The 12,472-nt window shown below is 50.2% G+C and overlaps 5 protein-coding genes across 5 annotated transcripts; 2 read left to right on the forward strand and 3 right to left on the reverse strand.

Annotated features, from left to right (window-relative positions):
- Positions 1-55: 55 nt before the first annotated feature.
- On the reverse strand, positions 56-558 carry NCS54_01017400 (Hypothetical protein; the record flags this gene model as incomplete). The annotated part of the gene is made up of 2 exons (XM_053155492.1): positions 190-558; positions 56-136 (listed from the first exon to the last, which is right to left on the reverse strand). The coding sequence occupies exons 1-2, from the start codon at positions 478-480 to the stop codon at positions 56-58; spliced, it is 372 nt and encodes a 123-aa protein (XP_053011467.1). The 5' UTR covers positions 481-558.
- A 313-nt stretch (positions 559-871) lies between these two features.
- NCS54_01017500 (Aldedh domain-containing protein) lies at positions 872-2,514 on the forward strand (the record flags this gene model as incomplete). The annotated part of the gene is made up of 4 exons (XM_053155493.1): positions 872-1,818; positions 1,868-1,960; positions 2,006-2,121; positions 2,171-2,514. 4 exons carry the CDS (start codon positions 872-874, stop codon positions 2,512-2,514), a joined length of 1,500 nt encoding a protein of 499 aa, XP_053011468.1.
- Positions 2,515-2,675: 161 nt separating this feature from the next.
- NCS54_01017600 (HET domain-containing protein) lies at positions 2,676-5,190 on the reverse strand (the record flags this gene model as incomplete). The annotated part of the gene is made up of 2 exons (XM_053155494.1): positions 2,676-4,987; positions 5,037-5,190. 2 exons carry the CDS (start codon positions 5,188-5,190, stop codon positions 2,676-2,678), a joined length of 2,466 nt encoding a protein of 821 aa, XP_053011469.1.
- A 3,774-nt stretch (positions 5,191-8,964) lies between these two features.
- Positions 8,965-10,682, forward strand: NCS54_01017700 (Zn(2)-C6 fungal-type domain-containing protein; the record flags this gene model as incomplete). Its single annotated transcript, XM_053155495.1, has 2 exons — positions 8,965-9,057; positions 9,501-10,682. The coding sequence occupies 2 exons, from the start codon at positions 8,965-8,967 to the stop codon at positions 10,680-10,682; spliced, it is 1,275 nt and encodes a 424-aa protein (XP_053011470.1).
- Positions 10,683-10,916: 234 nt separating this feature from the next.
- Positions 10,917-12,391, reverse strand: NCS54_01017800 (Cellulase domain-containing protein; the record flags this gene model as incomplete). Its single annotated transcript, XM_053155496.1, has 2 exons — positions 10,917-12,213; positions 12,294-12,391. 2 exons carry the CDS (start codon positions 12,389-12,391, stop codon positions 10,917-10,919), a joined length of 1,395 nt encoding a protein of 464 aa, XP_053011471.1.
- Positions 12,392-12,472: the final 81 nt, after the last annotated feature.

Here is a 12,472-nt window from a genome sequence, read left to right on the forward strand (position 1 = left end):
CAAAATTGAGGCGAATCTTCACTGAAACAAGACGAATAACTACATACTTCCACTCTCATAGCTCTCCTCCCACTTGATATCTAAACACCCGATCCGTCAGTCTTCCAAAAGAGGCCCTCCAATACTGTGCAGCACCCTAAAGCACATAATTAGTATGTTTTCATTCCATAGTTGAAGTGTAAGGCTTACGGCGTTGATGTTCAGGCCCGTAAACATGACTGTGATGAAGACACGCTCCACTGGGCTTGTGTAGACTCTAACTTCAGACTGATCTCTGTGTCTGTTTATGGCTCTGTAGGCGGGTACGCGGCGGTGTTGCGTATCCCACTGACGGTCGATTGGTGATGCAACTGGAGCCGACTGGGTGCCAGTTTCGCAGGGTTGGGGCTGGGAGTGGTGGAGCTCATAGTCTGCCAACACATGGCTGTGCCAGTTTCCATTCAGCGCTGCGGCTGATTCAGTTGTAGTGATGGTAGACATGTTGAACTTGGTGCTAAGCGAGTCGTTGCTGGTATTGACGATGAGGATGGCGGGCAGTGATGATACTAAGCGGAACGATGGGCGCTGGCAGGCAAGCCTTCTGTTGTAAGCAATGTGGACTCTCCAACTCGCCTCTTCGGCCCATTCGCGGTTCGGCAGATTAATTCGATGCCGAACCGTGACGCTCGGTGCTCGCGACTCGGCATGTGGAGGAGACTCCGAGACCACATCCCGAGCCGGTCGGGAGACCCCGATGCAGCCTGCTAAGGCCATGTGCTTTCTCACGAAGCGTTCCAGGGGGGAAAGGCGTGCTTATTTGGGTGTTTGTCTCTCGCAACCGCTTGACGTCTTGGCCATCCAGCTGAATAACGTCCCAGCCACACACACCACAATGACGAAGCCATTCACAGCAGTCAGGTCCGCCGCCATAGACGGCCGAGTCCTGAATCCCTTCTACAGAAAGACCCAGCTCAAGCAATTACACAGCACTCTTGCGGATAACGCAGCCCGGATCCAAGAGGCAATCAAGAACGACACAAACCACAGACCAGCAGAGATCAAGGGCGAGTACTGGCTCGCCCTGAAGTGCATCGCGGATGCATTTGCGTCAATCGACCCACAGAAGTGTCTAGAAGATGAGTATGCCATCTCAAAAGGACGCGATGATCCAGACAGCCGGAGTCCAGTTGGCATTGTAGTCATTGAACCTTCTTCGCATACCTTTTTGTACAGCCTCATCGCGGCCCTGGTGCCAGCTCTTGCAGCAGGCAATTGCGTGATAGTTAAGGTAATTACCAAGGGGTACAAGCAAGTTTCAGACAGAACGCTGACTATGAAGGCTCAAAACTCTTTGCTGGAAACACCATCTCTTGTACTGGGTCTGATACAGGAGTCTCTGGACAAAGATATCTTGGAAGTCACAAACCAGCAAGTGAATCTAGAAGACATCAACCACCCACACATTCGAGTCCTCCAGAATGGCTCAACACATTCGACATCAAATCAAGACCTGGTGTCAAACTCGAAAGCACCAGTTCTTGCATTTGTGGAGCGAGATGCTGATGTGCAAGCAGCAGCAAAGGCCCTAGTTTCGTCTCGCTTCGGCCTCGGTGGAAAATCTCCTTATGCTCCAGATGTTGTGTACGTGAATGAATGGGTAAAGAAGGATCTCCTGCGCGCTCTTGTCCAGCAAAGTACCGACTTTATGGCCAACCCAGCTGCGACTCGGAAATCTACCAAATTTGCGAAATCTGAACTATCCAAACAAGCTGAAAAAGACGGTTCGGTCAACATTATATCATCAGGATCCGGTGGACTCATCCTGGACGTTGAGGATAGGTACGGTCAACCAAATAAGAATGCAGAGATCAGTGCTAATGGCAATTAGGAGATCTACTCTACTTGGGCAAAAGGTGGTAGAAAACTGTCTTGTCATCCACTCCGTCACCAGCATGGACGACGCAATCGATTCATCTAAGAGGTAAGAGTTAACCGAAGTTCTCAGGACTCTTGCTGATTTGTGTAGTTCTGGACCACTTGCGGCAGCATACATCTTTACTACCCCGAACATGGCCAAGTATATGTGCCAATTTGTCGACGCGACTGTCAGCTTTGTAAACCAAATCCCAGTTGAACTGATGTGTAAGTAATCCTGGCTCTCAAGGAATATGACAAAGTTAACAAGTGACAGACTCACCGATTGCTCCCGAGGGCCATCCACCGCAACCAAACAACTACAGAATCTACCAACAGGATCTCTTTTCTCACCCGACCCCCAAGTACATCACAAACTCTTCCACCAGCGAGAAGCTTGCCAAGTTCATGAGCGGATCCTCACCTCATGAACTCGTTGCCCTAGACCGGGAAGCAACGACAAAACTTCCAGAAATTGTGAGATTGAAGAGAGCAGGAGGCATTGGCTTCTTCAACCAGGGAATTGTGACAGGCTTGGTGCTGGCTTTGACCACGCTCCTTTCGGGGACTGGGTTGCTTGGGTACTATGCTGTAAAGTACTGGCGGGCTCGAGCTCTATAGTTTGCGGTTGTAACCTTCACTGTTGATATCTAGTATGTTTTCTTTGGCGCCCGATTAGTCCATCACTAGGTAGTCTCGTTACGGGTTGTAACGATATTATAAGCACTCAAAACCCTCAGACTACAAATGCAACACTTGACTTATGGTATCTTGGTGGTTGGCTAGATAATATCAAAAATCTCATGTACTTCCGCCGTAGCTCCCAATGACTGAAGGAATTCCCCATGCATAATTCCATCGACAAAACATTCACCGATAAACTCATACACCCCATCACTCGACCCATCCTCATTCTTAACCGGCCGCAGTAGGTACGGCACATTTCCACCATGCAGCACCACAATCACGTCTCCTACCTTGGTGGGCCAAGGACACAGCCCAAACTGTCCATTTTCAGCGACAAAGAAGCAAGGATCAAGGCACGTAGGCACATAGTCTGTCCCGTGCCACTCTGGCTCCGGCATACCAGTGGGTGTTAAAACTTGAAGGTTTGGCCTTCTGACATAGTGCCAGTGAGCGATGACGTGATCTTCGTACTTGTGGCGAGCCTTTTCGACAGTCTCGTCGTTAGGCTTGAGGGTCCAAAGACCTGTGAATCCACATGGATCAAAGAGCTTGTCAAAAACTGCGCAAATGTCGCTTTGCTCGCCGTTGTCGTGGGTAAATGGGTAGAGGTAATCGATGGGATAGTGGCTGATGGCAGCAATCTTGGAGACGTAGTGGCCTGATAGCCGGATGACCAGAGGATCCGAAATCTTGAGGAGGTCATTGTTGGGCTTCGTTTTGCCACCTGCTGAAAACTTGAAGCGAGCGTTGAGATTTGCTTGAACCCATCTTGAGTTTCCAGTGGAGCTGACAGACCAGGTTGGTCTATTAGGCTCCATCTCGGGATAATCCGAGCCAACAGTTCTTCTCCATGTTCGAGCTGGATGGCAATGAACAGCGGACAAGATGGCCAGTGAGTCGTGCTCTCGAATCCACCAACGAGTAAAGTCGGCAAAGACCCGTTCCGCAGGTTTGTCATAGTTGGGGCGGATCAAGTCATCAAGGTCTTCAGAGACATGAGTCTCGTCTGCAAAGGTGAGTAGAGCAAACAGCTTGTCTCTAGGATCTGTTGCCTTCAGGTCCAGTCCCGCAAAGAAAACGTCGTAGATACCAGAGAGTTTCCCTGTATCTTCCGCATCTATGGGAGTGATTGGAGTTTCTGTTGTTCTCCCTTTCGGCTTCAACGACTTCCAAATCGGTTGCATGATGGCTTGCGACATGATATGTGGGCTCTGGCCTCGGAAACGCGGATCTCCTAGCCACGTATTGACCTGCAAAAGCTCTTCCCAGGGGACCTGTTCGCCCGAGCAATGAGCCAGAGCCTTTTTCGCAGATAAGGCTTCTTGAACCACCCACACGCGGGTGAACCAGGGGTTTTCGAATAGTGTGCTCATCAGAAAAGAGAGCTGTGTGTTGTTGTACCAGCCCGCAAGATCGATGATTTCTCTCGACCAACTCTTTTCGTGGATATCAAAGACCTCCCACATGCCCTGGAAAGATATTGGGATTTTTTTCTCTTTCTGAGCTTCCATATGCGCATCTATTTCCTCCAAAGTCAAACTGTGAGAAGTGCCTGAGCATGAACAGCCATCACCACCAGGACATTGACGGCTGTTGTAGTTGCAGATATCTCTAATGAGACCAAGGCAAGTTTCGACGCCCATGTTATTCTCTCCAAGCCAAATGTGTACAGTCGAGGCAAGCGAGTAGATGGAGCTCATGAGTGTGACTTGTTGAGCTCTCTCTTCGAGATCGTCTTGGTTGATACAGACAGCATCGATCCAGATTGTCAAAGTCTCTTCCTTTTTCCTCAAGCGCCGAAGGGCTTCTGCGGCTGATCTACCAACACTGAATCGTTGGAGAGCCTCATTAACCTTGACGTCGTCTTTGTTTGGCGCCAGGAAAATATCGATGCGGTCTGTGACGTCTCCCCAACAATATGACAGCGCATCAAAGCTGAGAGAACTATTCTCGGCATCTTTAAGGCTGGCTTGACCGAAATATGCCTTGATAGGGTCGTCGAATTCTCCTGGTTCGACATGAAGAAGTCGAATTTCTTGGTCGTTGACGCTCAACACGGTGTTGTAATGCTCCGTGTTGGAAAACAAGTGTAGTTCATCGAGCTCTTCGTAGATGGTCTTGGTTTCATATTCGATCTTGATCCGGCATTCCTTGACGATATTCACCCAAGCCGTGTAGATGGCTCTAGGAATGAGTTGAATGACATCTCCAGGGCGTAGGGCTTCGATCCAGAGTCGACGACGGGGTCCATCATGGAGGTGCCATCTGGCCTTGAGCTCAAAAAACTCGTCATTCGCCAGCCGATTGTTAAAGACGGTGATAGTGCGTAGGTCTCCTCGACCCTCTGGACGCTTGACTGAGGCATCGAACCATGTGAATGATGGCTCTTCCTGCTTGCTCGCCCAACCTATCTAGGGATTAGCGATGAGCTAAAAGTACGATGCACACTAGCTTACCTTGATCATGCGATATCGCGGTAAAGTTGACTGCTACAACTTTCTTAGCATCCGCGGGAACTTGAACTTCGACATATGCCCTCTCGGGGCAGTGGTCATGGACCTGGAGAAGCTCCTTGTGCTCTGCAATACACTCTTTGATCGTAGCGCTCATTTTTGAAAGATAGCAAGATGTTGAGTGGTGTCATATTCTGCCATCTTGTTCCGATCTTGAGGTATTTAACCACCGTGATCAGTGAGGAAACCCATGAGCTATGGCCCCCTGTAATCAAATTCAGTCATAGGGCTACGCGAAATATGCACCGTCGGCCTTCGGACTTGGATTCCACCAGTAAGAGGCCACAAAAGAATTGAGGGTGCAATCGCAGGGCTGAGCCAGCGGCGCAGCAATGGGATGTCTGTGGGCCAAGGGTCCCAAATTTAGAGCCAAGATGTGGACTAACGCCCTATCTGTCGACATGGATGCCTGCTCAGTGTCATTCAAGGTCAATATGCGCCGCTGGGTTGCGTAAACCGACCAATACGGGCTGTGTTGTTGATGCATGTGGTGGTTTGAGTCAGACGAAAGATATCCCGAAAGACTTGGATTGCTGACCAGAAAGAACAAGTCTTTTCCCACTTTGGAGGGTTGAAAATTCGAGCCTTTCGAAATTATTACTGCCAACAGATTTTATAAAACAAGCAACCAACAGGCGTTCAGGCAATAATTCTTGATAGCTAAGAAGCGCTAGTCTCACAGGGTTCCAGGTTACAAATACACTCGACACTCAACGCATAGAGCTTCAAAATTGTGAGCAGATAATGCCTCAATATTCAGGTTCTTGAAACCACTGATTGCCCTCTCCTCTCCTCCTTACCTCGATTAAAGTGAACCGCCTTTTTCTTCCCCTTCTCTCTCTTCTTCTTACATTCGCCGCAGAGGCCTGGTTGCTGAGCATCCCTCATCTGGACCCTCATCTGGCACTGGCCGTAGCGGGACATGTTGCCAGCCTCCTCGCATGACTCCTGGGTCATCTTCCTCTGCCGTTTGGAGTTGCAGTCGGGGCAGACTGTGAACATGATGGTCTTCCAGCACATGGTGGCTGCCTAACGGGTGGTGAAGGGGATGCTTTATAGGTTTCTTGGTTTCGTTCCGTCGCTAGCTCGTAGTTTCGTGGGATGAAGAAAAGGTCAAAGGGAATGCCGAAACGAAAGCAGAGACGGCCCTATATAGATGGAGCTAACAGTGAGTATTATACTACGTGACTCTGAGTCAAGGCTTGAGACCGGGCATTCTTGACGGCGGCGGACATTCAAGGGCGACTTGCAGCCCACCTCACTTGAACGGCGGCGACTCAGAGTCCAAAGTTTGTCGATATTGGAACTCATGATGAAATTTTACAACAGCTGATCAATGCGATCAGACTCGAAAAGTAGGGGCTCTGTGTATACATATCCTGGCTTGACCATGACAATGAAGTACAAGCTGCATACGCGTCATATTGCGATAGCCTCTGGCAACCTTCCCCTTAATAGAACTCTCTATGGGTATTCTCTCGGAAAAATAGCCCTGCTGGCTACGAGATCCTATTTTGTAGCAATGCCGACTGCGAATCATAGCCTTCTACGAGCATATAAGCAGAGGCCCAAGACTTTGAGGAGGAGGAGATTCTTTCTTCTGAACTACAATATCCTGGTCAAGACCGAAGCTCCTCTCTGGTTTACAACACACACGACGAGATGTCCATCTAACCAGAATCCAACCTTAAACAGGCCAGTGTCGCAAATAGAAGGTTACCATTAACATGTGCAAGACGGTCATCTACAAGTGGCTCTGCCTCCGCTGCGACTGGCGATACCGCCATGAGGTCAGCCAACTCGTCTGCTCCGAAATCACCAATGGAGGAGGGCTGTTGGCACATGGTGCTTGTGGGATTGACGAGTTGGTCGAAGTCACCAAGAGAAAGGGACTATGCGGCCCATGCACCAACAGGCGTAAGAGGAAGCACAAGAGATACTAGAAACAGGGTAAACACGGCAATTGAGAAGGCTCCCTTTGGGAGAGTCACCAAATTCGCAAAAGCATGGTGTAGTTTAGGAGCAGTATGCAATATGTTTCGTAGGTATTGAAATTGATATCTTGGCAAGAATTCCCTGGGCTGTCTTCAGGGTAAACTACTACCTATCTGCCGCACGCGAAGACATGTGATCCTCCTATTTTCCCAATCCATGCTCTCTCCGCGTTAGGTCTATACTACACACGATCACTATCAGCTTCGTCATGTCATGCCGCGCTTTTCGGGTGTCGTTGACACGAACCTATATCACGAGGAGCATAATGGAATAATAACTGACCAAATCGTCCGATGGGCTCCAGGAAGTCTCTGTGCTCAGTGCTACAGAGTTAATGCGAGTGAATCCGTAAAATCAGCGACTGGCATGACTATGAACAAGCTCCTTCAGGCTAAATGGTACTCCCCCAGACTCTCCGCATTCCCCTCAATCTTAACCCACGATCCTGGGGCATCCAGAATAAAGTTGCATGATATGAATCCACAATCTCCAGTTTAGCCTTTCGGTAAGCGGGAGAGTAGCTCGCGAGCTCTGAGTCACAGGGGGTGGCTGTCGTACAATTGGGTCACTTGGTCAGAGTATCCGACCTGCATCAAAGCCGTTTGTCGGCGAGCGGTGGAATTAATCACGAAATTATTTCCTCTGCTGCTCGTAAGAGGCGGTAGACGGGATATGATCAACGTTGACATACTGGCGCTGCCGAGAGAGGGGGCGTCATGGGTAGTTAGCCCCGTTGGATTCTCGCGTTCACGTGTGGCATGCCTCTCAGCCTCACCTGCTTCTCACCTTTACTTGAGCTATATCAGATCACCTGCCGGTAGCGTAATATACCTGCAACATCCGATGGTCCTCATGGACTCCGACGTTTCCCATTCTTCAACCCTGTACGTCTTCCGTGTAGGGACCCAACATAGCGACCTACTCACACAGATTGCAGAATCATGACTGCTTGCTACCGTGCGGTACAGCAATGAGCGCGACCTTTGAGGTTGACTTAATGCGGAAATTCAACAATCTCCTCGCAGGCGAAGCTCTCTGCCGCCACATTGCAGTCATCCTCTCTCCTGTTATCTCTCTCCAGCAATCCCTCCTTCTCGGCCGAGGCTTTGAAGCATTTTGTGAGGTCCCCATCATGAGCAGCTCGACGGGTGCCTCGTACATCAACGGCATATAAGAGAAGAGCATCTCTTCGTGTCTCAACCACTACCTCGCCCATGATAACACGTACATCGCGACAGAAGATAACGGCGTCATGTTGGAGCGGACTTTGAGTGAGATACATGTCCTACCTTTCTAGGTCGTTATTGGCGTCAACGGCGTCCACGTCAGTAAGAGTCCCGAGATTCTCATCGACATACTACGCAGGGACTGAATCTGGGGCGGGCTCGTCCTGCTCAGGTCACCCAGAGATCAACCTCTGCATATCACCACATGAGCATTCCTGTTGAGGTACAAAACGCGAGTAAACTCAAGGGCGTCGAAATGGTGCAAATATACGTGACCTACCCAGAGACCAAGAGGAAAAGACCCAAGAAGGAGCTTAAAGCATTTGCAAAGGTTAGCCTAGATCCAGGCAAGAAACACAAGTGAAGCTGCAGCTAGACGGGTGCACTCTGCCGTAATGATCCCATGAGCGCAATCAGTAGGTTACCGAGGCGGACGAGTTTATCATCGTTGTGTCCAGGAGTGCGAATCCCAGAAGGGGAGTCGTGAGGGCTTCACTTAATCTGGCGAAACCGTTTTTCTGGTTGGTAGTGCAGAGTAGTTAATTGAGTCACTCTTGATGATCACTCACTCAAGCTTTCATATTCAGGGTCGAATGTTAGAGAAAATCCGTTCTTACCCATGACTCGTATTCTCTACTCCTTCTTCACCAATGACATCGCCATCATCCTTCCGAAGGAGCCATTCCCCGACGAACCATGCCAGAGGGGCGCCTCTTCTCACCCTCAGCTCCTCCGATTCCAGGGTAACAAGCCAATGACAACATTTACGCATCCAATCCGCAAAACTAGAGTATTAGCGGATACGCTAGTCCCCGCTAGGACATCCCTGTCCTGGCCAACAGCCTCCTCATGCAACAGGACCACGGGCTCCCCTGGACGTCATGTTTGTGTTTTCACATCAGACATGCGTCTCTCAGCCTCTCTCCTCCCTTCATCTCCCCTTGTTCAATGCCGAGTCTTCCGATGGAAGTTGCATGACAAGTGGGAGTTCCCCGCCAGTCCGACTTGCACCACCACCAAGCCTTTCTCTTACACGCCTCGTCCATCAAATCCGAGCCGATACGAGATGCGTAAATCCCACAAAAAGTCCCGTCTGGGCTGTCAAACATGCAAGAAGAGAAAGATAAAGGCGAGTAGTACCCATCACTTGTTGACAGGCACCTTGCTGATTTGCCGGGTCCTCTAGTGCGATGAAATCAAGCCCGAGTGCGGAAACTGCCTTCGATTTGGCGTCTGCTGCGACTTTTCCCCCATCCCTTCACATATCCTTCGTCCCACTCCTGCCACGAGCTCTGGTCCAGGCCGCCGTGGCCGTCCTCGATCCGACTGGGCCTCGTGGACTGAACAAATCCGACTCTCCTCGAACGCCTCGATCCCAGGGGGTCTTCAAGGCGCCCATGGATGCCTCAATGTTACAGACCTCGAGCTTTTCCACAACTACATGACCACCACGGCCAATACTCTACATGAGGGTAACCATCGCGAGCGCGGCCTCTGGTGCGAAGGAGTACCCCAACTAGGCTTTCAGCATCCTTGTGTGCTGGCCTTTCTGCTCTCTCTGTCTTCGTACCACATGGCTAGACTAAAGCCACCTGAGGCGCGTAAGTACCTTGATCTTGCAGAACAGCACTTGGGAATGGCTCTACAGACAGCAACTATACTTCTCGGCCACGTCAATCACGAGAACGGCCCCGCCGCCTACATAATATCCATCCTCATCTGCTTCATCGGATTCGCCAAAGGTCCAAGCCCGGGTAACTTGCTACTCATATCAGAAGACCAACAAGTTCCGTACTTGAACCTGCTACGGGGCGTCCGACTGGTAATATCCAGCGTGGGGTGGAATTCGATATTCTCAGGTGTTCTCGCCGAATACTACCCCAAGCCCAGCGTGGAAAGAGAAGCATTTCCCCTCGACCCCACGCTTTTGGAGCCAGGTGTCGAAGACTGGAGGGCCTCGCTAAACGACGTTCTAGACCTGATCACCGTCTTCACGGGGGACGGTATTGCAGAGGCATATAGGCACGAGGTGAAAGTTCTCACGGGCTGCTGCGAGAAAACATTTGGCAAAGGACAGAATGCGAGTTTAGGCGTGGTGGGCAAGTTGGAGGTGGTCATGGTGTGGATATACCAGGTCGGTGATGTCTATGTTGAGGGTCTAACCAGAAAAGACCCTATAGCTATGTTGATACTAGGTCACTTTTGCGTGCTGCTGCGCACGGTAGAGAGATACTGGTTCACCCAAGGATGGGCGTCTCATATCATGAACGAGGTACTGGCCATCTCAGAGAGGAGCCGCAAGTGGCTGACCTGGCCTCTGGCTTATCTCTCCGGGCAAAGCACTTTGCTTAACATGTCAGAGATTTAATGGAATAATTCGACTTCCCCCTTCCCTCCGTGGATGCAGCGTAGGACTGAATGCCTACATCTGCTCTTGCCTTTCTTTTCGGATTAAAGCACGTACTTAAATAAACTTCCAGTGTCTTGAGTGTATTCAATCAATGCGCTGGCGACCCAAGAGACCGGGAAGCCTTTCTGTTACTCGAGCTTTTAATTTCTGGCAAGGGTAGTTGAAGCATGTAGTGAATTCTAGAGCTGAGTACTACACTACCCAGTTGCTTAACACCTTGTTCAGTCCCTCTCGATAAACACAACTCTTGAAAGAAAAGCTCTGTGCCAACTCCTCCAGCTCCTGCTCACTCTTGCCCCTAAACAACTCCGCAAACTCTCCACATAGAGAAGACGCCAAGAAAGTGTGAAAGATGTTCCGAATGACATGAGTTCTGGTGTTCCAGTTGGAAGGGTACGTCTTGGTCGCCGAAGGCGAAACCTTGTCGATCCACGCAACCAGTGGATCGATGAGGCTATCGACTTCCTCTGACGGAAAGCAAGTCATACTATCCACTTGCAGATGCTTCTTTCGTTCCATGAACGACTTGGTGAGCTTGCCCCAGGAAGACTCTGGCGAAGTATGGACCATGTCCATGATTCCAGAGCCCTTGTAGGTCCAAATCGCCCACGAGATACGAGCTTCTTCGTAGACGCGAAGTTGCTCGCCCAAGAGTTGATACCGCTCCTGGTTCTTCTCATCCGCCCCAGGTCCCTCAGTTTCGTACACGGCGCCAAACTCTCCATTCCAGATGGGAACGTTGTGCGAGCGGTGGAACTCGATCTTTCTCGAGAACTGTTGTTTCAGCTTGGCCTTTTGCTCAGCAGTTCCCTTGTATCGGGGTCCAGAGGGAAACCCCATCATGCTGTAGTCGTGAACGGCGTAGATCGAGTTTGGGAGGATATCCTTGAACCCCTTCCACTCCATGGCGTACGTATTTCCATCGAGGAAGAGAATGTGGTTCGGGTCGATGGCTCTAATGGCCCTTTCCAGTCTGCCATAGAACTCTGCCACTCGAGTCTGTTCAGGATCGGCTGGTTCGTTCAACAGGTTGAATCCAGCAACCCAGGGATTGTTCTTATACCGTCGCGCCAAGGCTTCCCATAGCCATACCGTCCTATCTTGGTGGTCTTTGAAGTCCCAGAAGGCAGCATAGGAGGTATGGTTGTCCGAATGCCAGTCCTGATTCTGGCACCCAGGCACGGCATGCATATCGAGAATGGTATAAATGCCATGCGAAGTGCAGAGGTCAATGACCCGGTCAAGGTGCTTGAATCCCTCCTCCTTCAACTGTCGTGGGTTCATGTCATCCTCAAAGTGTTTATACGAGAACGGGAGACGGAGCGAGTTCAATCCGAAACTTTGGAGGAACTTTGCATCGTCCTCGGTGAAGAAGTGGTAGAGGAAGCGGTCGAAGAAGAAGTCGTACTTCTCCTTGCCCATGACCTCCAGCATCGCAGCTCGAGTGAAGGATTCGGTGCCTGGATAGCCCGTCAGAAAGTTTTCCATGCTAAAAGGTAACACACAGTTAGTTCATCGATGCCCTAGCCATGCAATACCTGGAATAATTGGCTAGCAAGGGTCACCTACTTGAGCCATCCTCCCAGTGAGGTTCCTCGCAAGACGACTGCATTGCCATCTTGGTCAACAATCTCGTTGTCCCTGACTTTGAGATATCCTGAAGACATGGTTTTTCTGATAGTGGCGCTATTGTGTTGCTTGGAACTGAGAAGTTGAACGTGGAGTTGCGTAACAGTACCTACAATCTC

The sequence above is a fragment of the Fusarium falciforme genome, chromosome 8, assembly GCF_026873545.1.
Source record: "Fusarium falciforme chromosome 8, complete sequence".
Classification (NCBI taxonomy): domain Eukaryota; kingdom Fungi; phylum Ascomycota; class Sordariomycetes; order Hypocreales; family Nectriaceae; genus Fusarium; species Fusarium falciforme.